General features: G+C 63.8%; 1 protein-coding gene across 1 annotated transcript in view; it reads left to right on the top strand.

Annotated features, from left to right (window-relative positions):
• Positions 1 to 24,404, top strand: part of LOC142484918 (serine/threonine-protein kinase 36-like) — a 132,051-nt gene that overhangs the window by 71,745 nt on the left and 35,902 nt on the right. The window contains exon 12 of the mRNA XM_075584171.1: positions 21,732 to 21,806. Coding sequence (XP_075440286.1) covers positions 21,732 to 21,806 — 75 coding nt within the window. The remainder of the gene's footprint in view (positions 1 to 21,731; positions 21,807 to 24,404) is intronic.

Raw genomic sequence — 24,404 nt, 5'->3', positions numbered from 1 at the left:
GCACGCTCTCTGCCGTGCGCACGCTCTCTGCCGTGCCAACGCTCTCTGCCGTGCGCACGCTCTCTGCCGTGCGCACGCTCTCTGCCGTGCGCACGCTCTCTGCCGTGCCACGCTCTCTGCCGTGCCACGCTCTCTGCCGCGCGCACGCTCTCTGCCGTGCCAACGCTCTCTGCCGCGCGCACGCTCTCTGCCGCGCGCCGCTCTCTGCCGTGCCCACGCTCTCTGCCGTGCGCACGCTCTCTGCCGTGCCCACGCTCTCTGCCGTGCGCACGCTCTCTGCCGTGCGCACGCTCTCTGCCGTGCCAACGCTCTCTGCCGTGCCCACGCTCTCTGCCGCGCGCACGCTCTCTGCCGTGCCCACGCTCTCTGCCGCGCGCACGCTCTCTGCCGTGCCCACGCTCTCTGCCGCGCCCACGCTCTCTGCCGGCGCCACGCTCTCTGCCGCGCCAACGCTCTCTGCCGCGCCAACGCTCTCTGCCGTGCGCACGCTCTCTGCCGTGCGCACGCTCTCTGCCGTGCGCACGCTCTCTGCCGTGCCCACGCTCTCTGCCGCGCGCACGCTCTCTGCCGCGCGCACGCTCTCTGCCGCGCGCACGCTCTCTGCCGCGCGCACGCTCTCTGCCGTGCCCACGCTCTCTGCCGTGCGCACGCTCTCTGCCGCGCGCACGCTCTCTGCCGTGCCCACGCTCTCTGCCGTGCGCACGCTCTCTGCCGTGCCCACGCTCTCTGCCGTGCGCACGCTCTCTGCCGTGCCAACGCTCTCTGCCGTGCCCACGCTCTCTGCCGTGCGCACGCTCTCTGCCGTGCGCACGCTCTCTGCCGTGCGCACGCTCTCTGCCGTGCCCACGCTCTCTGCCGTGCGCACGCTCTCTGCCGTGCCAACGCTCTCTGCCGTGCCACGCTCTCTGCCGTGCCACGCTCTCTGCCGTGCGCACGCTCTCTGCCGCGCGCACGCTCTCTGCCGTGCCACGCTCTCTGCCGTGCGCACGCTCTCTGCCGTGCGCACGCTCTCTGCCGTGCCACGCTCTCTGCCGTGCCCACGCTCTCTGCCGTGCGCACGCTCTCTGCCGCGCGCACGCTCTCTGCCGTGCGCACGCTCTCCTCTGCTGTGCCACGCTCTCTGCCGTGCGCACGCTCTCTGCCGTGCCAACGCTCTCTGCCGTGCGCACGCTCTCTGCCGTGCCCACGCTCTCTGCCGTGCGCACGCTCTCTGCCGTGCGCACGCTCTCTGCCGTGCGCACGCTCTCTGCCGTGCGCACGCTCTCTGCCGTGCGCACGCTCTCTGCCGCGCGCACGCTCTCTGCCGCGCGCACGCTCTCTGCCGTGCCGCACGCTCTCTGCCGTGCCCACGCTCTCTGCCGTGCGCACGCTCTCTGCCGTGCGCACGCTCTCTGCCGTGCCAACGCTCTCTGCCGTGCGCACGCTCTCTGCCGTGCCCACGCTCTCTGCCGTGCGCACGCTCTCTGCCGCGCGCACGCTCTCTGCCGCGCGCACGCTCTCTGCCGCGCGCACGCTCTCTGCCGCGCGCACGCTCTCTGCCGCGGCACGCTCTCTGCCGCGCGCACGCTCTCTGCCGCGCGCACGCTCTCTGCCGGCGCACGCTCTCTGCCGTGCCACGCTCTCTGCCGTGCCAACGCTCTCTGCCGTGCGCACGCTCTCTGCCGTGCCAACGCTCTCTGCCGTGCCAACGCTCTCTGCCGCGCGCACGCTCTCTGCCGTGCGCACGCTCTCTGCCGTGCGCACGCTCTCTGCCGTGCGCACGCTCTCTGCCGTGCCCACGCTCTCTGCCGTGCGCACGCTCTCTGCCGTGCGCACGCTCTCTGCCGTGCCACGCTCTCTGCCGTGCCACGCTCTCTGCCGCGCGCACGCTCTCTGCCGTGCCCACGCTCTCTGCCGTGCGCACGCTCTCTGCCGTGCGCACGCTCTCTGCCGTGCCAACGCTCTCTGCCGTGCCACGCTCTCTGCCGTGCCACGCTCTCTGCCGTGCCCACGCTCTCTGCCGTGCGCACGCTCTCTGCCGTGCGCACGCTCTCTGCCGTGCCACGCTCTCTGCCGTGCGCACGCTCTCTGCCGCGCGCACGCTCTCTGCCGCGCCCACGCTCTCTGCCGTGCCACGCTCTCTGCCGTGCGCACGCTCTCTGCCGTGCCAACGCTCTCTGCCGTGCCAACGCTCTCTGCCGTGCGCACGCTCTCTGCCGTGCCACGCTCTCTGCCGTGCGCACGCTCTCTGCCGTGCCCACGCTCTCTGCCGTGCGCACGCTCTCTGCCGTGCGCACGCTCTCTGCCGTGCGCACGCTCTCTGCCGTGCCAACGCTCTCTGCCGTGCGCACGCTCTCTGCCGTGCGCACGCTCTCTGCCGTGCCCACGCTCTCTGCCGTGCGCACGCTCTCTGCCGTGCCCACGCTCTCTGCCGTGCGCACGCTCTCTGCCGTGCCAACGCTCTCTGCCGTGCGCACGCTCTCTGCCGTGCCAACGCTCTCTGCCGTGCCAACGCTCTCTGCCGTGCGCACGCTCTCTGCCGTGCGCACGCTCTCTGCCGTGCCAACGCTCTCTGCCGTGCGCACGCTCTCTGCCGTGCGCACGCTCTCTGCCGTGCCCACGCTCTCTGCCGTGCGCACGCTCTCTGCCGTGCGCACGCTCTCTGCCGTGCCAACGCTCTCTGCCGTGCCAACGCTCTCTGCCGTGCGCACGCTCTCTGCCGTGCGCACGCTCTCTGCCGTGCCACGCTCTCTGCCGTGCCCACGCTCTCTGCCGTGCGCACGCTCTCTGCCGTGCGCACGCTCTCTGCCGTGCGCACGCTCTCTGCCGTGCGCACGCTCTCTGCCGTGCGCACGCTCTCTGCCGTGCCACGCTCTCTGCCGTGCCACGCTCTCTGCCGTGCCAACGCTCTCTGCCGTGCGCACGCTCTCTGCCGTGCCACGCTCTCTGCCGTGCGCACGCTCTCTGCCGTGCCCACGCTCTCTGCCGTGCCAACGCTCTCTGCCGTGCGCACGCTCTCTGCCGTGCGCACGCTCTCTGCCGTGCCCACGCTCTCTGCCGTGCGCACGCTCTCTGCCGTGCCAACGCTCTCTGCCGTGCGCACGCTCTCTGCCGTGCCCCTCCTCGGCACGCTCTCTGCCGTGCCCACGCTCTCTGCCGTGCGCACGCTCTCTGCCGTGCCACGCTCTCTGCCGTGCGCAACGCTCTCTGCCGTGCACGCTCTCCCCGCCCTCTCTGCTGCCACGCTCTCTGCCGTGCGCACAGCCTCTCTCTGCCTGCGCACGCTCTCTGCCGTGCGCACGCTCTCTGCCGTGCCACGCTCTCTGCCGTGCCAACGCTCTCTGCCGTGCGCACGCTCTCTGCCGTGCCACGCTCTCTGCCGTGCGCACGCTCTCTGCCGTGCGCACGCTCTCTGCCGTGCGCACGCTCTCTGCCGTGCCAACGCTCTCTGCCGTGCGCACGCTCTCTGCCGTGCGCACGCTCACTGCCGTGCGCACGCTCTCTGCCGTGCCACGCTCTCTGCCGTGCGCACGCTCTCTGCCGTGCCAACGCTCTCTCTGCCGTGCGCACGCTCTCTGCCGTGCGCACGCTCTCTGCCGTGCGCACGCTCTCTGCCGTGCGCACGCTCTCTGCCGTGCCAACGCTCTCTGCCGTGCGCACGCTCTCTGCCGTGCGCACGCTCTCTGCCGTGCGCACGCTCTCTGCCGTGCGCACGCTCTCTGCGTGCGCACGCTCTCTGCCGTGCGCACGCTCTCTGCCGTGCCAACGCTCTCTGCCGTGCCCACGCTCTCTGCCGTGCCAACGCTCTCTGCCGTGCGCACGCTCTCTGCCGTGCCAACGCTCTCTGCCGTGCGCACGCTCTCTGCCGTGCCCACGCTCTCTGCCGTGCCCACGCTCTCTGCGTGCGCCTCTGCGGCCACGCTCTCTGCCGTGCGCACGCTCTCTGCCGTGCGCACGCTCTCTGCCGTGCCCACGCTCTCTGCCGCGCCACGCTCTCTGCCGGCCAACGCTCTCTGCCGTGCGCACGCTCTCTGCCGTGCGCACGCTCTCTGCCGTGCCCACGCTCTCTGCCGTGCGCACGCTCTCTGCCGAGCGCACGCTCTCTGCCGGCGCCACGCTCTCTGCCGCGCGCACGCTCTCTGCCGTGCGCACGCTCTCTGCCGTGCCAACGCTCTCTGCCGTGCGCACGCTCTCTGCCGTGCGCACGCTCTCTGCCGTGCCACGCTCTCTGCCGTGCGCACGCTCTCTGCCGTGCGCACGCTCTCTGCCGTGCCAACGCTCTCTGCCGTGCGCACGCTCTCTGCCCGTGCGCACGCTCTCTGCCGTGCCAACGCTCTCTGCCGTGCCAACGCTCTCTGCCGTGCGCACGCTCTCTGCCGTGCCAACGCTCTCTGCCGTGCGCACGCTCTCTGCCGTGCCACGCTCTCTGCCGTGCGCACGCTCTCTGCCGTGCCAATGCTCTCTGCCGTGCGCACGCTCTCTGCCGTGCCCACGCTCTCTGCCGTGCGCACGCTCTCTGCCGTGCCCACGCTCTCTGCCGTGCGCACGCTCTGTGCCGTGCGCACGCTCTCTGCCGTGCGCACAGCTCTCTGCCGTGCGCACGCTCTCTGCCGTGCCACCACGCTCTCTGCCGTGCCCACGCTCTCTGCGTGCGCACGCTCTCTGCCGTGCGCACGCTCTCTGCCGTGCGCACGCTCTCTGCCGTGCCAACGCTCTCTGCCGTGCGCACGCTCTCTGCCGTGCGCACGCTCTCTGCCGTGCCAACGCTCTCTGCCGTGCCCACGCTCTCTGCCGTGCGCACGCTCTCTGCCGTGCGCACGCTCTCTGCCGTGCGCACGCTCTCTGCCGCGCGCACGCTCTCTGCCGTGCCAATGCTCTCGGCCGTGCGCACGCTCTCTGCCGTGCGCACGCTCTCTGCCGTGCGCATGCTCTCTGCCGTGCGCACGCTCTCTGCCGTGCGCACGCTCTCTGCCGTGCCAACTCTCTCTGCCGTGCCAACGCTCTCTGCCGTGCGCACGCTCTCTGCCGTGCCAACGCTCTCTGCCGTGCGCACGCTCTCTGCCGTGCCAACGCTCTCTGCCGTGCCAATGCTCTCTGCCGCGCGCACGCTCTCTGCCGCGCGCACGCTCTCTGCCGTGCCAACGCTCTCTGCCGTGCCCACGCTCTCTGCCGTGCCCACGCTCTCTGCCGTGCGCACGCTCTCTGCCGTGCCCACGCTCTCTGCCGTGCGCACGCTCTCTGCCGTGCCAACGCTCTCTGCCGTGCGCACGCTCTCTGCCGTGCGCACGCTCTCTGCCGTGCCCACGCTCTCTGCCGTGCCCACGCTCTCTGCCGTGCGCACGCTCTCTGCCGTGCGCACGCTCTCTGCCGCGCGCACGCTCTCTGCCGCGCGCACGCTCTCTGCCGTGCCCACGCTCTCTGCCGTGCCCACGCTCTCTGCCGTGCCCACGCTCTCTGCCGTGCCCACGCTCTCTGCCGTGCCCACGCTCTCTGCCGCGCGCACGCTCTCTGCCGCGCCCACGCTCTCTGCCGCGCCCACGCTCTCTGCCGCGCGCACGCTCTCTGCCGCGCCCACGCTCTCTGCCGCGCCCACGCTCTCTGCCGTGCCCACGCTCTCTGCCGCGCGCACGCTCTCTGCCGCGCGCACGCTCTCTGCCGCGCGCACGCTCTCTGCCGCGCGCACGCTCTCTGCCGCGCCCACGCTCTCTGCCGCGCGCACGCTCTCTGCCGCGCGCCACGCTCTCTGCCGCGCGCACGCTCTCTGCCGCGCGCACGCTCTCTGCCGCGCGCACGCTCTCTGCCGCGCCCACGCTCTCTGCCGCGCCCACGCTCTCTGCCGCGCGCACGCTCTCTGCCGCGCGCACGCTCTCTGCCGCGCGCACGCTCTCTGCCGTGCCAACGCTCTCTGCCGCGCGCACGCTCTCTGCCGCGCGCACGCTCTCTGCCGTGCGCACGCTCTCTGCCGTGCCCAACGCTCTCTGCCGCGCGCACGCTCTCTGCCGTGCCCACGCTCTCTGCCGTGCGCACGCTCTCTGCCGTGCGCACGCTCTCTGCCGTGCGCACGCTCTCTGCCGTGCCCACGCTCTCTGCCGTGCGCACGCTCTCTGCCGTGCCCAACGCTCTCTGCCGTGCGCACGCTCTCTGCCGTGCCAACGCTCTCTGCCGTGCGCACGCTCTCTGCCGTGCCCACGCTCTCTGCCGTGCCCACGCTCTCTGCCGTGCCCACGCTCTCTGCCGTGCGCACGCTCTCTGCCGTGCCAACGCTCTCTGCCGCGCGCACGCTCTCTGCCGCGCGCACGCTCTCTGCCGCGCGCACGCTCTCTGCCGTGCCAACGCTCTCTGCCGTGCCAACGCTCTCTGCCGTGCCAACGCTCTCTGCCGTGCCAACGCTCTCTGCCGTGCCCACGCTCTCTGCCATGCGCACGCTCTCTGCCGTGTGCACGCTCTGCCGTGCGCACGCTCTCTGCCGTGCCCACGCTCTCTGCCGTGCGCACGCTCTCTGCCGTGCGCACGCTCTCTGCCGTGCCCACGCTCTCTGCCGTGCGCACGCTCTCTGCCGTGCCCAACGCTCTCTGCCGTGCGCACGCTCTCTGCCGTGCCAACGCTCTCTGCCGTGCGCACGCTCTCTGCCGTGCCAACGCTCTCTGCCGTGCGCACGCTCTCTGCCGTGCCAACGCTCTCTGCCGTGCCCAACGCTCTCTGCCGCGCGCACGCTCTCTGCCGTGCCCAACGCTCTCTGCCGTGCGCACGCTCTCTGCCGCGCGCACGCTCTCTGCCGTGCGCACGCTCTCTGCCGTGCCAACGCTCTCTGCCGTGCCAACGCTCTCTGCCGTGCGCACGCTCTCTGCCGTGCCAACGCTCTCTGCCGTGCCCACGCTCTCTGCCGTGCCCACGCTCTCTGCCGTGCGCACGCTCTCTGCCGTGCGCACGCTCTCTGCCGTGCGCACGCTCTCTGCCGTGCGCACGCTCTCTGCCGTGTGCGCTCTCTGCCGTGCCAACGCTCTCTGCCGTGCGCGCGCTCTCTGCCGTGCCAACGCTCTCTGCCGTGCGCACGCTCTCTGCCGTGCGCACGCTCTCTGCCGTGCCAACGCTCTCTGCCGTGTGCACGCTCTCTGCCGTGCCAACGCTCTCTGCCGTGCGCACGCTCTCTGCCGTGCCCACGCTCTCTGCCGTGCGCACGCTCTCTGCCGTGCCAACGCTCTCTGCCGTGCCCACGCTCTCTGCCGTGCGCACGCTCTCTGCTGTGCCAACGCTCTCTGCCGTGCCAACGCTCTCTGCCGTGCGCACGCTCTCTGCTGTGCCAACGCTCTCTGCCGTGCGCACGCTCTCTGCCGTGCCAACGCTCTCTGCCGTGCGCACGCTCTCTGCCGTGCCAACGCTCTCTGCCGTGCGCACGCTCTCTGCCGTGCCCACGCTCTCTGCCGCGCGCACGCTCTCTGCCGCGCGCACGCTCTCTGCCGCGCGCACGCTCTCTGCCGCGCGCACGCTCTCTGCCGTGCCAACGCTCTCTGCCGTGCGCACGCTCTCTGCCGCGCGCACGCTCTCTGCCGCGCGCACGCTCTCTGCCGCGCGCACGCTCTCTGCCGTGCCAACGCTCTCTGCCGTGCCAACGCTCTCTGCCGCGCGCACGCTCTCTGCCGCGCGCACGCTCTCTGCCGCGCGCACGCTCTCTGCCGCGCGCACGCTCTCTGCCGCGCGCACGCTCTCTGCCGTGCGCACGCTCTCTGCCGTGCCCACGCTCTCTGCCGTGCCCACGCTCTCTGCCGTGCGCACGCTCTCTGCCGTGCCAACGCTCTCTGCCGTGCCCACGCTCTCTGCCGTGCGCACGCTCTCTGCCGCGCGCACGCTCTCTGCCGTGCCAACGCTCTCTGCCGTGCCAACGCTCTCTGCCGTGCGCACGCTCTCTGCCGTGCCAACGCTCTCTGCCGTGCCCACGCTCTCTGCTGTGCGCACGCTCTCTGCCGCGCGCACGCTCTCTGCCGTGCGCACGCTCTCTGCCGTGCCAACGCTCTCTGCTGTGCGCACGCTCTCTGCCGCGCGCACGCTCTCTGCCGTGCGCACGCTCTCTGCCGTGCGCACGCTCTCTGCCGTGCGCACGCTCTCTGCCGTGCCAACGCTCTCTGCCGTGCCCACGCTCTCTGCCGTGCCCACGCTCTCTGCCGTGCGCACGCTCTCTGCCGTGTGCACGCTCTGCCGTGCGCACGCTCTCTGCCGTGCCCACGCTCTCTGCCGTGCGCACGCTCTCTGCCGTGCGCACGCTCTCTGCCGTGCCCACGCTCTCTGCCGTGCGCACGCTCTCTGCCGTGCCAACGCTCTCTGCCGTGCCAACGCTCTCTGCCGTGCGCACGCTCTCTGCCGTGCCAACGCTCTCTGCCGTGCGCACGCTCTCTGCCGTGCCAACGCTCTCTGCCGTGCGCACGCTCTCTGCCGTGCCAACGTTCTCTCCCGTGCGCACGCTCTCTGCCGTGCGCACGCTCTCTGCCGTGCGCACGCTCTCTGCCGTGCCCAACGCTCTCTGCCGCGCGCACGCTCTCTGCCGTGCCCAACGCTCTCTGCCGTGCGCACGCTCTCTGCCGCGCGCACGCTCTCTGCCGTGCGCACGCTCTCTGCCGTGCCAACGCTCTCTGCCGTGCCAACGCTCTCTGCCGTGCGCACGCTCTCTGCCGTGCCAACGCTCTCTGCCGTGCCCACGCTCTCTGCCGTGCCCACGCTCTCTGCCGTGCGCACGCTCTCTGCCGTGCCAACGCTCTCTGCCGTGCCAACGCTCTCTGCCGTGCGCACGCTCTCTGCCGTGCGCACGCTCTCTGCCGTGCGCACGCTCTCTGCCGTGCGCACGCTCTCTGCCGTGTGCGCTCTCTGCCGTGCCAACGCTCTCTGCCGTGCGCACGCTCTCTGCCGTGCGCACGCTCTCTGCCGTGCCAACGCTCTCTGCCGTGTGCACGCTCTCTGCCGTGCGCACGCTCTCTGCCGTGCGCACGCTCTCTGCCGTGCCAACGCTCTCTGCCGTGCCAACGCTCTCTGCCGTGCGCACGCGCGTCTGCACTAGATACACTGTCATATGGAGACAGGTATTTCTCATTGACGCGCCATGCGCACTGTAATATAGGCCTTACTCTGTCTTTCATCTTTGCATGTCTTTAACAATCTCGCTCTCTCTGCCGGTCTCTCTCGCTCTCTCTGCCGGTCTCTCTCTCTGCCGGTCTCTCTCGCTCTCTCTGCCGGTCTCTCTCTCTATCTGCCGGTCTCTCGCTCTCTCTGCCGGTCTCTCTCTCTCTCTGCCGGTCTCTCTCGCTCTCTCTGCCGGTCTCTCTCTCTCTCTGCCGGTCTCTCTCGCTCTCTCTGCCGGTCTCTCTCTCTCTCTGCCGGTCTCTCTCGCTCTCTCTGCCGGTCTCTCTCGCTCTCTCTGCCGGTCTCTCGCTCTCTCTGCCGGTCTCTCGCTCTCTCTGCCGGTCTCTCGCTCTCTCTGCCGGTCTCTCACTCTCTCTGCCGGTCTCTCGCTCTCTCTGCCGGTCTCTCTCGCTCTCTCTGCCGGTCTCTCTCGCTCTCTCTGCCGGTCTCTCTCGCTCTCTCTGCCGGTCTCTCGCTCTCTCTGCCGGTCTCTCTCGCTCTCTCTGCCGGTCTCTCTCTCTCTCTGCCGGTCTCTCTCGCTCTCTCTGCCGGTCTCTCGCTCTCTCTGCCGGTCTCTCGCTCTCTCTGCCGGTCTCTCGCTCGCTCTGCCGGTCTCTCGCTCTCTCTGCCGGTCTCTCTCGCTCTCTCTGCCGGTCTCTCTCTCTCTCTGCCGGTCTCTCTCGCTCTCTCTGCCGGTCTCTCTCTCTCTCTGCCGGTCTCTCTCGCTCTCTCTGCCGGTCTCTCTCGCTCTCTCTGCCGGTCTCTCGCTCTCTCTGCCGGTCTCTCGCTCTCTCTGCCGGTCTCTCTCTCTCTCTGCCGGTCTCTCGCTCTCTCTGCCGGTCTCTCTCGCTCTCTCTGCCGGTCTCTCTCTCTCTCTGCCGGTCTCTCTCGCTCTCTCTGCCGGTCTCTCTCTCTCTCTGCCGGTCTCTCTCGCTCTCTCTGCCGGTCTCTCTCGCTCTCTCTGCCGGTCTCTCGCTCTCTCTGCCGGTCTCTCGCTCTCTCTGCCGGTCTCTCTCTCTCTCTGCCGGTCTCTCTCTCTCTCTGCCGGTCTCTCTCGCTCTCTCTGCCGGTCTCTCGCTCTCTCTGCCGGTCTCTCGCTCTCTCTGCCGGTCTCTCTCGCTCTCTCTGCCGGTCTCTCTCGCTCTCTCTGCCGGTCTCTCTCGCTCTCTCTGCCGGTCTCTCTCGCTCTCTCTGCCGGTCTCTCTCGCTCTCTCTGCCGGTCTCTCGCTCTGTCTGCCGGTCTCTCGCTCTCTCTGCCGGTCTCTCGCTCTCTCTGCCGGTCTCTCTCTCTCTCTGCCGGTCTCTCTCGCTCTCTCTGCCGGTCTCTCTCTCTCTCTGCCGGTCTCTCTCGCTCTCTCTGCCGGTCTTTCTCGCTCTCTCTGCCGGTCTCTCGCTCTCTCTGCCGGTCTCTCGCTCTCTCTGCCGGTCTCTCGCTCTCTCTGCCGGTCTCTCGCTCTCTCTGCCGGTCTCTCGCTCTCTCTGCCGGTCTCTCGCTCTCTCTGCCGGTCTCTCTCGCTCTCTCTGCCGGTCTCTCTCGCTCTCTCTGCCGGTCTCTCTCGCTCTCTCTGCCGGTCTCTCTCGCTCTCTCTACCGGTCTCTCGCTCTCTCTGCCGGTCTCTCTCGCTCTCTCTGCCGGTCTCTCTCGCTCTCTCTGCCGGTCTCTCGCTCTCTCTGCCGGTCTCTCGCTCTCTCTGCCGGTCTCTCGCTCTCTCTGCCGGTCTCTCGCTCTCTCTGCCGGTCTCTCGCTCTCTCTGCCGGTCTCTCGCTCTCTCTGCCGGTCTCTCTCGCTCTCTCTGCCGGTCTCTCTCGCTCTCTCTGCCGGTCTCTCGCTCTCTCTGCCGGTCTCTCGCTCTCTCTGCCGGTCTCTCTCTCTCTCTGCCGGTCTCTCTCGCTCTCTCTGCCGGTCTCTTTCGCGCTCTCTGCCGGTCTCTCTCGCTCTCTCTGCCGGTCTCTCGCTCTCTCTGCCGGTCTCTCGCTCTCTCTGCCGGTCTCTCGCTCTCTCTGCCGGTCTCTCTCTCTCTCTGCCGGTCTCTGTCGCTCTCTCTGCCGGTCTCTCTCTCTCTCTGCCGGTCTCTCTCGCTCTCTCTGCCGGTCTCTCTCGCTCTCTCTGCCGGTCTCTCGCTCTCTCTGCCGGTCTCTCGCTCTGTCTGCCGGTCTCTCGCTCTCTCTGCCGGTCTCTCGCTCTCTCTGCCGGTCTCTCGCTCTCTCTGCCGGTCTCTCTCTCTCTCTGCCGGTCTCTCTCGCTCTCTCTGCCGGTCTCTCTCTCTCTCTGCCGGTCTCTCTCGCTCTCTCTGCCGGTCTCTCTCGCTCTCTCTGCCGGTCTCTCTCGCTCTCTCTGCCGGTCTCTCGCTCTCTCTGCCGGTCTCTCGCTCTCTCTGCCGGTCTCTCGCTCTCTCTGCCGGTCTCTCGCTCTCTCTGCCGGTCTCTCTCGCTCTCTCTGCCGGTCTCTCTCGCTCTCTCTGCCGGTCTCTCTCGCTCTCTCTGCCGGTCTCTCTCGCTCTCTCTGCCGGTCTCTCTCGCTCTCTCTGCCGGTCTCTCTCGCTCTCTCTGCCGGTCTCTCTCGCTCTCTCTGCCGGTCTCTCGCTCTCTCTGCCGGTCTCTCGCTCTCTCTGCCGGTCTCTCGCTCTCTCTGCCGGTCTCTCGCTCTCTCTGCCGGTCTCTCGCTCTCTCTGCCGGTCTCTCGCTCTCTCTGCCGGTCTCTCGCTCTCTCTGCCGGTCTCTCTCTCTCTCTGCCGGTCTCTCTCGCTCTCTCTGCCGGTCTCTCTCTCTCTCTGCCGGTCTCTCTCGCTCTCTCTGCCGGTCTCTCGCTCTCTCTGCCGGTCTCTCTCTCTCTCTGCCGGTCTCTCTCGCTCTCTCTGCCGGTCTCTTTCGCGCTCTCTGCCGGTCTCTCGCTCTCTCTGCCGGTCTCTCGCTCTCTCTGCCGGTCTCTCGCTCTCTCTGCCGGTCTCTCGCTCTCTCTGCCGGTCTCTCTCTCTCTCTGCCGGTCTCTCTCGCTCTCTCTGCCGGTCTCTCTCTCTCTCTGCCGGTCTCTCTCGCTCTCTCTGCCGGTCTCTCTCGCTCTCTCTGCCGGTCTCTCTCGCTCTCTCTGCCGGTCTCTCGCTCTCTCTGCCGGTCTCTCGCTCTCTCTGCCGGTCTCTCGCTCTCTCTGCCGGTCTCTCTCGCTCTCTCTGCCGGTCTCTCTCGCTCTCTCTGCCGGTCTCTCTCGCTCTCTCTGCCGGTCTCTCTCGCTCTCTCTGCCGGTCTCTCTCGCTCTCTCTGCCGGTCTCTCTCGCTCTCTCTGCCGGTCTCTCTCGCTCTCTCTGCCGGTCTCTCTCGCTCTCTCTGCCGGTCTCTCTCGCTCTCTCTGCCGGTCTCTCGCTCTCTCTGCCGGTCTCTCGCTCTCTCTGCCGGTCTCTCGCTCTCTCTGCCGGTCTCTCGCTCTCTCTGCCGGTGTCACGTAACGGTACTGAGCAGACCCCGCAAATTCGTTAGATCGCCATCGCAAGACACGGAGTGCAGGAAACTGTGTTTATTTGCAGGGAGATTAGAAGCGTACACAGACGCACAGAAAACGCACAGAAAACGCACACTTATCCGCTTTGTGACCCGCCTCCCTCCTGGGAAGGGATTGGGTTTCTCCCCACGGAGCAGCTTGCCCGGAGCTGGTGCCGGGGGAGCCGCATTATCCCTGTGTTTCCGGGTTGGGGAAACAGTCCGTTATGGGGTACAGCAATGTCCTGGGGGCCGCATGGAGAGCGGGCGCACAACAGATAAAACCAGTCCTTGGCGCAGTTACCGGTAGAGGCTGTCCCGCTATCCGGGGACCGACCTCCACTGGTTAGTTGGTGCAATTGGTAAAGGTCTCAGCTCTCTGTGGCAGCAGGAGGAATTATTCAAAGAGACTTGGTTTCTTGTCCCAGGAGGGAACCAGCGCGTATGGAACCGGCCCCTCACACAGACGGGATTTGTTCCCATAGTCCAGTCAGAGTCCTGACCCAGGAACTTAGTCTCCCGGAAGAGACCCCCAGTACACCCCGCGCGGTATGCAGACCCAGTCCCCTCAGGAACCGGGTGCAGAGACAGTCTGCGGCAGGCTGAGCTGTTCTAAGACACACAGGAACCGGGTGCAGAGACAGACTGCGGCAGGCTGATCTGTTCTAAGACACACAGGAACCGGGTGCAGAGACAGACTGCGGCAGGCTGATCTGTTCTAAGACACACAGGAACCGGGTGCAGAGACAGACTGCGGCAGGCTGAGCTGTTCTAAGACACACAGGAACCGGGTGCAGAGACAGACTGCGACAGGCTGAGCTGTTCTAAGACACACAGGAACCGGGTGCAGAGACAGACTGCGGCAGGCTGAGCTGTTCTAAGACACACAGGAACCGGGTGCAGAGACAGACTGCGGCAGGCTGAGCTGTTCTAAGACACACAGGAACCGGGTGCAGAGACAGACTGCGGCAGGCTGAGCTGTTCTAAGACACACAGGAACCGGGTGCAGAGACAGACTGCGGCAGGCTGAGCTGTTCTAAGACACACAGGAACCGGGTGCAGAGACAGACTGCGGCAGGCTGAGCTGTTCTAAGACACACAGGAACCGGGTGCAGAGACAGACTGCGGCAGGCTGAGCTGTTCTAAGACACACGGGAACCGGGTGCAGAGACAGACTGCGGCAGGCTGATCTGTTCTAAGACACACAGGAACCGGGTGCAGAGACAGACTGCGGCAGGCTGAGCTGTTCTAAGACACACAGGAACCGGGTGCAGAGACAGACTGCGGCAGGCTGAGCTGTTCTAAGACACACAGGAACCGGGTGCAGAGACAGACTGCGGCAGGCTGAGCTGTTCTAAGACACACAGTAACCGGGTGCAGAGACAGACTGCGTCAGGCTGAGCTGTTCTAAGACACACAGTAACCGGGTGCAGAGACAGACTGCGACAGGCTGAGCTGTTCTAAGACACACGGGAACCGGGTGCAGAGACAGACTGCGGCAGGCTGAGCTGTTCTAAGACACACAGGAACCGGGTGCAGAGACAGACTGCGACAGGCTGAGCTGTTCTAAGACACACAGGAACCGGGTGCAGAGACAGACTGCGGCAGGCTGAGCTGTTCTAAGACACACGGGAACCGGGTGCAGAGACAGACTGCGGCAGGCTGAGCTGTTCTAAGACACACAGGAACCGGGTGCAGAGACAGACTGCGGCAGGCTGAGCTGTTCTAAGACACACAGGAACCGGGTGCAGAGACAGACTGCGGCAGGCTGAGCTGTTCTAAGACACACAGGAACCGGGTGCAGAGACAGACTGCGGCAGGCTGAGCTGTTCTAAGACACACAGGAACCGGGTGCAGAGACAGACTGCGACAGGCTGAGCTGTTCTAAGACACACAGGAACCGGGTGCAGAGACAGACTGCGGCAGGCTGAGCTGTTCTAAGACACACAGGAACCGGGTGCAGAGACAGACTGCGGCAGGCTGATCTGTTCTAAGACACACAGGAACCGGGTGCAGAGACAGACTGCGGCAGGCTGATCTGTTCTAAGACACACAGGAACCGGGTGCAGAGACAGACTGCGGCAGGCTGATCTGTTCTAAGACACACAGGAACCGGGTGCAGAGACAGACTGCGGCAGGCTGAGCTGTTCTAAGACACACGGGAACCGGGTGCAGAGACAGACTGCGACAGGCTGAGCTGTTCTAAGACACACGGGAACCGGGTGCAGAGACAGACTGCGGCAGGCTGAGCTGTTCTAAGACACACAGGAACCGGGTGCAGAGACAGACTGCGGCAGGCTGAGCTGTTCTAAGACACACAGGAACCGGGTGCAGAGACAGACTGCGGCAGGCTGAGCTGTTCTAAGACACACAGGAACCGGGTGCAGAGACAGACTGCGGCAGGCTGAGCTGTTCTAAGACACACAGGAACCGGGTGCAGAGACAGACTGCGGCAGGCTGAGCTGTTCTAAGACACACGGGAACCGGGTGCAGAGACAGACTGCGACAGGCTGAGCTGTTCTAAGACACACGGGAACCGGGTGCAGAGACAGACTGCGGCAGGCTGAGCTGTTCTAAGACACACAGGAACCGGGTGCAGAGACAGACTGCGGCAGGCTGAGCTGTTCTAAGACACACAGGAACCGGGTGCAGAGACAGACTGCGGCAGGCTGAGCTGTTCTAAGACACACAGGAACCGGGTGCAGAGACAGACTGCGGCAGGCTGAGCTGTTCTAAGACACACAGGAACCGGGTGCAGAGACAGACTGCGACAGGCTGAGCTGTTCTAAGACACACAGGAACCGGGTGCAGAGACAGACTGCGGCAGGCTGAGCTGTTCTAAGACACACGGGAACCGGGTGCAGAGACAGACTGCGACAGGCTGAGCTGTTCTAAGACACACGGGAACCGGGTGCAGAGACAGACTGCGGCAGGCTGAGCTGTTCTAAGACACACAGGAACCGGGTGCAGAGACAGACTGCGGCAGGCTGAGCTGTTCTAAGACACACAGGAACCGGGTGCAGAGACAGACTGCGGCAGGCTGAGCTGTTCTAAGACACACAGGAACCGGGTGCAGAGACAGACTGCGGCAGGCTGAGCTGTTCTAAGACACACAGGAACCGGGTGCAGAGACAGACTGCGACAGGCTGAGCTGTTCTAAGACACACAGGAACCGGGTGCAGAGACAGACTGCGGCAGGCTGAGCTGTTCTAAGACACACAGGAACCGGGTGCAGAGACAGACTGCGGCAGGCTGATCTGTTCTAAGACACACAGGAACCGGGTGCAGAGACAGACTGCGGCAGGCTGATCTGTTCTAAGACACACAGGAACCGGGTGCAGAGACAGACTGCGGCAGGCTGATCTGTTCTAAGACACACAGGAACCGGGTGCAGAGACAGACTGCGGCAGGCTGAGCTGTTCTAAGACACACGGGAACCGGGTGCAGAGACAGACTGCGACAGGCTGAGCTGTTCTAAGACACACGGGAACCGGGTGCAGAGACAGACTGCGGCAGGCTGAGCTGTTCTAAGACACACAGGAACCGGGTGCAGAGACAGACTGCGGCAGGCTGAGCTGTTCTAAGACACACAGGAACCGGGTGCAGAGACAGACTGCGGCAGGCTGAGCTGTTCTAAGACACACAGGAACCGGGTGCAGAGACAGACTGCGGCAGGCTGAGCTGTTCTAAGACACACAGGAACCGGGTGCAGAGACAGACTGCGGCAGGCTGAGCTGTTCTAAGACACACAGGAACCGGGTGCAGAGACAGACTGCGGCAGGCTGAGCTGTTCTAAGACACACAGGAACCGGGTGCAGAGACAGACTGCGGCAGGCTGATCTGTTCTAAGACACACAGGAACCGGGTGCAGAGACAGACTGCGGCAGGCTGAGCTGTTCTAAGACACACGGGAACCGGGTGCAGAGACAGACTGCGACAGGCTGAGCTGTTCTAAGACACACGGGAACCGGGTGCAGAGACAGACTGCGGCAGGCTGAGCTGTTCTAAGACACACAGGAACCGGGTGCAGAGACAGACTGCGGCAGGCTGAGCTGTTCTAAGACACACAGGAACCGGGTGCAGAGACAGACTGCGGCAGGCTGAGCTGTTCTAAGACACACAGGAACCGGGTGCAGAGACAGACTGCGGCAGGCTGAGCTGTTCTAAGACACACAGGAACCGGGTGCAGAGACAGACTGCGGCAGGCTGAGCTGTTCTAAGACACACAGGAACCGGGTGCAGAGACAGACTGCGGCAGGCTGAGCTGTTCTAAGACACACAGGAACCGGGTGCAGAGACAGACTGCGGCAGGCTGATCTGTTCTAAGACACACAGGAACCGGGTGCAGAGACAGACTGCGACAGGCTGAGCTGTTCTAAGACACACAGGAACCAGGTGCAGAGACAGACTGCGGCAGGCTGAGCTGTTCTAAGACACACAGGAACCGGGTGCAGAGACAGACTGCGGCAGGCTGAGCTGTTCTAAGACACACAGGAACCGGGTGCAGAGACAGACTGCGACAGGCTGATCTGTTCTAAGACACACAGGAACCGGGTGCAGAGACAGACTGCGACAGGCTGATCTGTTCTAAGACACACAGGAACCGGGTGCAGAGACAGACTGCGGCAGGCTGAGCTGTTCTAAGACACACAGGAACCGGGTGCAGAGACAGACTGCGGCAGGCTGAGCTGTTCTAAGACACAGGAACCGGGTGCAGAGACAGACTGCGGCAGGCTGATCTGTTCTAAGACACACAGGAACCGGGTGCAGAGACAGACTGCGGCAGGCTGATCTGTTCTAAGACACACAGGAACCGGGTGCAGAGACAGACTGCGGCAGGCTGAGCTGTTCTAAGACACACAGGAACCGGGTGCAGAGACAGACTGCGGCAGGCTGAGCTGTTCTAAGACACACAGGAACCGGGTGCAGAGACAGACTGCGGCAGGCTGAGCTGTTCTAAGACACACAGGAACCGGGTGCAGAGACAGACTGCGGCAGGCTGAGCTGTTCTAAGACACACAGGAACCGGGTGCAGAGACAGACTGCGGCAGGCTGAGCTGTTCTAAGACACACAGGAACCGGGTGCAGAGACAGACTGCGGCAGGCTGAGCTGTTCTAAGACACACAGGAACCGGGTGCAGAGACAGACTGCGGCAGGCTGAGCTGTTCTAAGACACACAGGAACCGGGTGCAGAGACAGACTGCGGCAGGCTGATCTGTTCTAAGACACACAGGAACCGGGTGCAGAGACAGACTGCGGCAGGCTGATCTGTTCTAAGACACACAGGAACCGGGTGCAGAGACAGACTGCGGCAGGCTGATCTGTTCTAAGACACACAGGAACCGGGTGCAGAGACAGACTGCGGCAGGCTGAGCTGTTCTAAGACACACGGGAACCGGGTGCAGAGACAGACTGCGACAGGCTGAGCTGTTCTAAGACACACGGGAACCGGGTGCAGAGACAGACTGCGGCAGGCTGAGCTGTTCTAAGACACACAGGAACCGGGTGCAGAGACAGACTGCGGCAGGCTGATCTGTTCTAAGACACACAGGAACCGGGTGCAGAGACAGACTGCGGCAGGCTGAGCTGTTCTAAGACACACAGGAACCGGGTGCAGAGACAGACTGCGGCAGGCTGAGCTGTTCTAAGACACACAGGAACCGGGTGCAGAGACAGACTGCGGCAGGCTGAGCTGTTCTAAGACACACAGGAACCGGGTGCAGAGACAGACTGCGGCAGGCTGAGCTGTTCTAAGACACAGGAACCGGGTGCAGAGACAGACTGCGGCAGGCTGAGCTGTTCTAAGACACACAGGAACCGGGTGCAGAGACAGACTGCGGCAGGCTGAGCTGTTCTAAGACACACAGGAACCGGGTGCAGAGACAGACTGCGGCAGGCTGAGCTGTTCTAAGACACACAGGAACCGGGTGCAGAGACAGACTGCGGCAGGCTGAGCTGTTCTAAGACACACAGGAACCGGGTGCAGAGACAGACTGCGGCAGGCTGAGCTGTTCTAAGACACACAGGAACCGGGTGCAGAGACAGACTGCGGCAGGCTGAGCTGTTCTAAGACACACAGGAACCGGGTGCAGAGACAGACTGCGGCAGGCTGAGCTGTTCTAAGACACACAGGAACCGGGTGCAGAGACAGACTGCGGCAGGCTGAGCTGTTCTAAGACACACAGGAACCGGGTGCAGAGACAGACTGCGGCAGGCTGAGCTGTTCTAAGACACACAGGAACCGGGTGCAGAGACAGACTGCGGCAGGCTGAGCTGTTCTAAGACACACAGGAACCGGGTGCAGAGACAGACTGCGGCAGGCTGAGCTGTTCTAAGACACACAGGAACCGGGTGCAGAGACAGACTGCGACAGGCTGAGCTGTTCTAAGACACACAGGAACCGGGTGCAGAGACAGACTGCGGCAGGCTGAGCTGTTCTAAGACACACAGGAACCGGGTGCAGAGACAGACTGCGACAGGCTGAGCTGTTCTAAGACACACAGGAACCGGGTGCAGAGACAGACTGCGGCAGGCTGAGCTGTTCTAAGACACACAGGAACCGGGTGCAGAGACAGACTGCGACAGGCTGAGCTGTTCTAAGACACCAGGAACCGGGTGCAGAGACAGGCTGCGGCAGGCTGAGCTGTTCTAAGACACACAGGAACAGTTTGGGCCTTTCACTTATACCTCAAACTTCAGAGAGAGGCCAGAATGTCTGCGCGCATCAAAGGGTTTTTTCTGGCCGCCTTTGAACCGAGTTAGGCGCGAACTGCTGACACTTTAATCCCTTGGAGTGTGAAACAGGTTCTGTGAGACTGGGGCCGCCTTAACAAGTGTTAGATTACACCCAAGTGGTTTCCAGGCTGACAGGCCGGGAGGGGTGAGAAGTAGCCCCCTTACACAAGAGTCCTCTCAATTTAGATGACTCCCTTTGATGGGCCCCCACTGGCTTCATTGGACAGGCAGCAGAGGCATTAGTATGGAAGGAAGGGTCGTCACCTGGCCAGCTGTTCCTTCATTAGGCTGACCTCAGGGTGCCAGTACATGTGCACGTTCCTGCAGCCCCAGCGATGGGTGCAGAAAGGCTGCAGGACATCGGGACGTGGCAAACGCGTCATGGTCGCATCACGAAGCTGGTTCGCCCTCATTGGCTGACCAGCTCATGTGACTGCAGCCTAAAACACCTATCTACTTGTCGGGCCAAAATGTAGCAGCGTCGAAGCGCTACAGCAACGCGGGCACTTTAGATACTACCATAGGAACACAGGTAAGAGTCCCGATCTCGCGCGCACGTAAGCGCACGCACGTCGCAACGCCGGCACCCTGAGCACTGCCTTGGGAATGTCGGAATAAAACTTCCAATGTCCCCTTTTTTTTACTGGGGTGAACCCCGACCCCCTAAAGGATTAGGATTCGTGGGGATAGGCTGTCCTACTGGCTCACAGGGTCCACTATCGGGGGACCCCTGCGTGGAGTTTCTAGGACCTCCGAACCGAAGTTATGGCAATTTAGCAGATTGGGACATTTCAAAGGCAAGGATATGACACTGATTCTTTCCAGCAAAATAATCATTTTTCAATTACCAGGAAGAGGTTCCCTGAGACTCTGGATTTCCCGCCACAAAGTTTCACCCCTTCTAGCAAGGTATGGCGGTACCGGAAACTAGTTGCTAGCCCCAGCGGTTCCGGAGCTATAACCCAAACAGGCTGCTTAGGGAATGGGACACACTGTAGGAGTGCTCTAGTACCAGGCTGGTAATAATAGATTAAATCCAGAACCATAGGCAAGGTCAATCAATATCCAGCACTGAGAATGAGTATATCCATAAGGCAAGTGGAATAACCACCCACTCTCAGTTTCATTGGGAATGTCTCTTCTACCTGGATTACTTAGGGAATGGGTCCAATCCCACTTAGCCCACAAACAGTACAATACAAACACATAGGAAGGGACAGGGACATACATTCACAGGGGGAACACAGCGATAATGCGTTTATACACATGTTCCCATGTCGTGGGCCGTATCTTCAGGGTGCAACCCAGAGATATCACAGCACCCCACGTCACAGCCCGTCTCTCTCTCTGGCGGTCTCTCTCTCTGGCGGTCTCTCTCTTTGGCGGTCTCTCTGGCTTTCTCTCTCTGGCACTCTCTCTGACGGTCTCTCTCTCTCTTGCAGTCTCTCTCTCGCTCTATTGCAGACGGTCTCTCTCTTGCAGACGGTCTCTCTCTTGCAGACGGTCTCTCTCTTGCAGACGGTCTCTCTCTCTTGCAGACGGTCTCGCTCTCTTGCAGACGGTCTCGCTCTCTTGCAGACGGTCTCGCTCTCTTGCAGACGGTCTCACTCTCTTGCAGACGGTCTGGTCTCGCTCTCTTGCAGACGGTCTCGCTCTCTTGCAGACGGTCTCGCTCTCTTGCAGACGGTCTCGCTCTCTTGCAGATGGTGTCTCTCTCTTGCAGACAATCTCTCTCGCTCTCTTGCAGACGGTCTCTCTCTCTTGCAGATGGTCTCTCTCTCTCTTGCAGACAGTCTCTCTCTCTCTTGCAGATGGTCTCTCTCTCTTGCAGACAGTCTCTCTCTCACGCTCTCTTGCAGACGGTCTCTCTTGCAGTCTCTCTCTCTTGCAGACAGTCTCTCTCGCACTCTTGCAGACAGTCTCTCTCTCTTGCAGACAGTCTCTCTCTCTTGCAGACAGTCTCTATCTCGCTCTCTTGCAGACAGTCTCTCTCTCGCTCTCTTGCAGACAGTCTCTCTCTTGCAGACAGACACTCTCTCTCTCTTGCAGACAGTCTCTCTCTCGCTCTCTTGCAGACAGTCTCTCTCTTGCAAACAGTCTCTCTCTCTCTCTCTCTCTCTTGCAGACAGTCTCTCTCTCTCTTGCAGACAGTCTCTCTCTCTCTTGCAGACAGTCTCACTCTCGCTCTTGCAGACAGTCTCTCTCTCGCTCTCTTGCAGACGGTCTCTCTCTCTCTTGCAGACAGTCTCTCTCTCTTGCAGACACTCTCTCTTGCAGACAGTCTCTCTCTCTCTCTCTTGCAGACGGTCTCTCTCTCTCTCTTGCAGACGGTCTCTCTCTCTTGCAGACAGTCTCTCTCTCTCTTGCAGACGGTCTCTCTCTCTCTTGCAGACAGTCTCTCTCTCTTGCAGACAGTCTCTCTCTCTCTCTCTTGCAGACGGTCTTTTCTCCACCTCTGGGCTCTGGATTATATGATGGGATTTTCCACCTTGTGCTCCAGCAACTGAACCAGGTGACGGGGAGGTGACGCTCTGCGGGGGGAGGTGACGCTCTGCGGGGAGGTGACGCTCTGCGGGGGGAGGTGACGCTCTGCGGGGGGGTGACGCTCTGCGGGGGGGTGACGCTCTGCGGGGGGAGGTGACGCTCTGCGGGGGAGGTGACGCTCTGCGGGGGGAGGTGACGCTCTGCGGGGGGGGTGACGCTCTGCGGGGGGTGACGCTCTGCAGGGGGGGTGACGCTCTGTGCGGGGGGAGGTGACGCTCTGCGGGGGGAAGTGACGCTCTGTGCGGGGGGAGATGGTCTGTGCGGAGGGGGTAAACGCTCTGAAGGGGGAGATGCGGGGGAAGACGCTCTGCGGGGGGAGACGCTCTGCAGGTAGGGGACCCAGAGGAGACACTTTGCGTGGGGAGACATACTGAGGAAGATATGGCGGGGAGATGCTCTGCGGTGGGAGACACTTTGCGTGGGGAGACATACTGAGGAAGATACGGCGGGGAAATGCTCTGCGGTGGGAGACACTTTGCGTGGGGAGACATACTGAGGAAGATACGGCGGGGAGATGCTCTGCGGTGGGAGACACTTTGCGTGGGGAGACATACTGAGGAAGATACGGCGGGGAGATGCTCTGCGGTGGGAGACACTTTGCGTGGAGAGACATACTGAGGAAGATACGGCGGGGAGATGCTCTGCGGTGGGAGACACTTTGCGTGGAGAGACATACTGAGGAAGATACGGCGGGGAGATGCTCTGTGGTGGGAGACGCTTTGCAGGGAGAGGAGGAGACAATGCCGGCGGTTGGAGAGGAGGAGATGCTCTGCGAGGGGAGGAGATGCTCTGCGAGGGGAGAGGAGGAGATGCTCTACAAGGGGAGAGGAGGAGATGCTCTGCGAGGGGAGAGGAGGAGATGCTCTGCAACCGTCTCAACCAGTGATGGATCCAGGAGTATGGGATGAGCACCTGGAGGATGACCCCAGAGAGGCTGTAGCAGTGACCTCCTGAGCACATGGAGGACGACCCCAGAGAGACCGTAGCAGTGACCTCCTGAGCACCTGGAGGACGACCGCAGAGAGGCAGTAGCAGTGACCTCCTGAGCACCTGGAGGACGACCCCAGAGAGGCCGTAGCAGTGACCTCCTGAGCACCTGGAGGACGACCCCAGAGAGGCCGTAGCAGTGACCTCCTAAGCACCTGGAGGACGACCCCAGAGAGGCCGTAGCAGTGACTTCCTGAGCACCTGGAGGACGACCCCAGAGAGGCCGTAGCAGTGACCTCCTGAGCACCTGGAGGACGACCCCAGAGAGGCCGTAGCAGTGACCTCCTGAGCACCTGGAGGACGACCCCAGAGAGGCCGTAGCAGTGACCTCTTGAGCACCCGGAGGACGACCCCAGAGAGGCCGTAGCAGTGACCTCCTGAGCACCTGGAGGACGACCCCCAGAGAGGCCGTAGCAGTGACCTCCTGAGCACCTGGAGGATGACCCCAGAGAGGCCGTAGCAGTGACCTCCTGAGCACCTGGTGGATGACCCCAGATAGGCAGTAGCAGTGAGCACCTGGTGGATGACCCCAGAGAGGCCGTAGCAGTGACCTCCTGAGCACCTGGAGGACGACCCCAGAGAGGCCGTAGCAGTGACCTCCTGAGCACCTGGTGGATGACCCCAGATAGGCAGTAGCAGTGAGCACCTGGTGGATGACCCCAGAGAGGCCGTAGCAGTGACCTCCTGAGCACCTGGAGGACGACCCCAGAGAGGCCGTAGCAGTGACCTCCTGAGCACCTGGAGGACGACCCCAGAGAGGCAGTAGCAGTGACCTCCTGAGCACCTGGAGGACGACCCCAGAGAGGCAGTAGCAGTGACCTCCTGAGCACCTGGTGGATGACCCCAGAGAGGCCGTAGCAGTGACCTCCTGAGCACCTGGTGGATGACTCCAGAGAGGCCGTAGCAGTGACCTCCTGAGCACCTGGAGGATGACCCCAGAGAGGCCGTAGCAGTGACCTCCTGAGCACCTGGAGGACGACCCCAGAGAGGCCGTAGCAGTGACCTCCTGAGCACCTGGAGGACGACCCCAGAGAGGCCGTAGCAGTGACCTCCTGAGCACCTGGGGGATGACCCCAGAGAGGCAGTAGCAGTGACCTCCTGAGCACTTGGTGGATGACCCCAGAGAGGCCGTAGCAGTGACCTCCTGAGCACCTGGAGGATGACCCCAGAGAGACAGTAGCAGTGACCTCCTGAGCACCTGGGGGACGACCCCAGAGAGGCCGTAGCAGTGACCTTCTGAGCACCTGGAGGACGACCCCAGAGAGGCAGTAGCAGTGACCTCCTGAGCACATGGTGGATGACCCCAGAGAGGCCGTAGCAGTGACCTCCTGAGCACCTGGAGGACGACCCCAGAGAGGCCGTAGCAGTGACCTCCTGAGCACCTGGAGAACGACCCCAGAGAGGCCGTAGCAGTGACCTCCTGAGCACCTGGAGGACGACCCCAGAGAGGCAGTAGCAGTGACCTCCTGAGCACCTGGAGGACGACCCCAGAGAGGCAGTAGCAGTGACCTCCTGAGCACCTGGAGAACGACCCCAGAGAGGCAGTAGCAGTGACCTCCTGAGCACCTGGAGGACGACC

This window comes from Ascaphus truei, unplaced genomic scaffold (genome assembly GCF_040206685.1).
Source record: "Ascaphus truei isolate aAscTru1 unplaced genomic scaffold, aAscTru1.hap1 HAP1_SCAFFOLD_467, whole genome shotgun sequence".
Taxonomy (NCBI): domain Eukaryota; kingdom Metazoa; phylum Chordata; class Amphibia; order Anura; family Ascaphidae; genus Ascaphus; species Ascaphus truei.
Note: the sequence above shows the minus strand (reverse complement) of the source record. Positions and strands in the feature narration are given on the sequence as shown.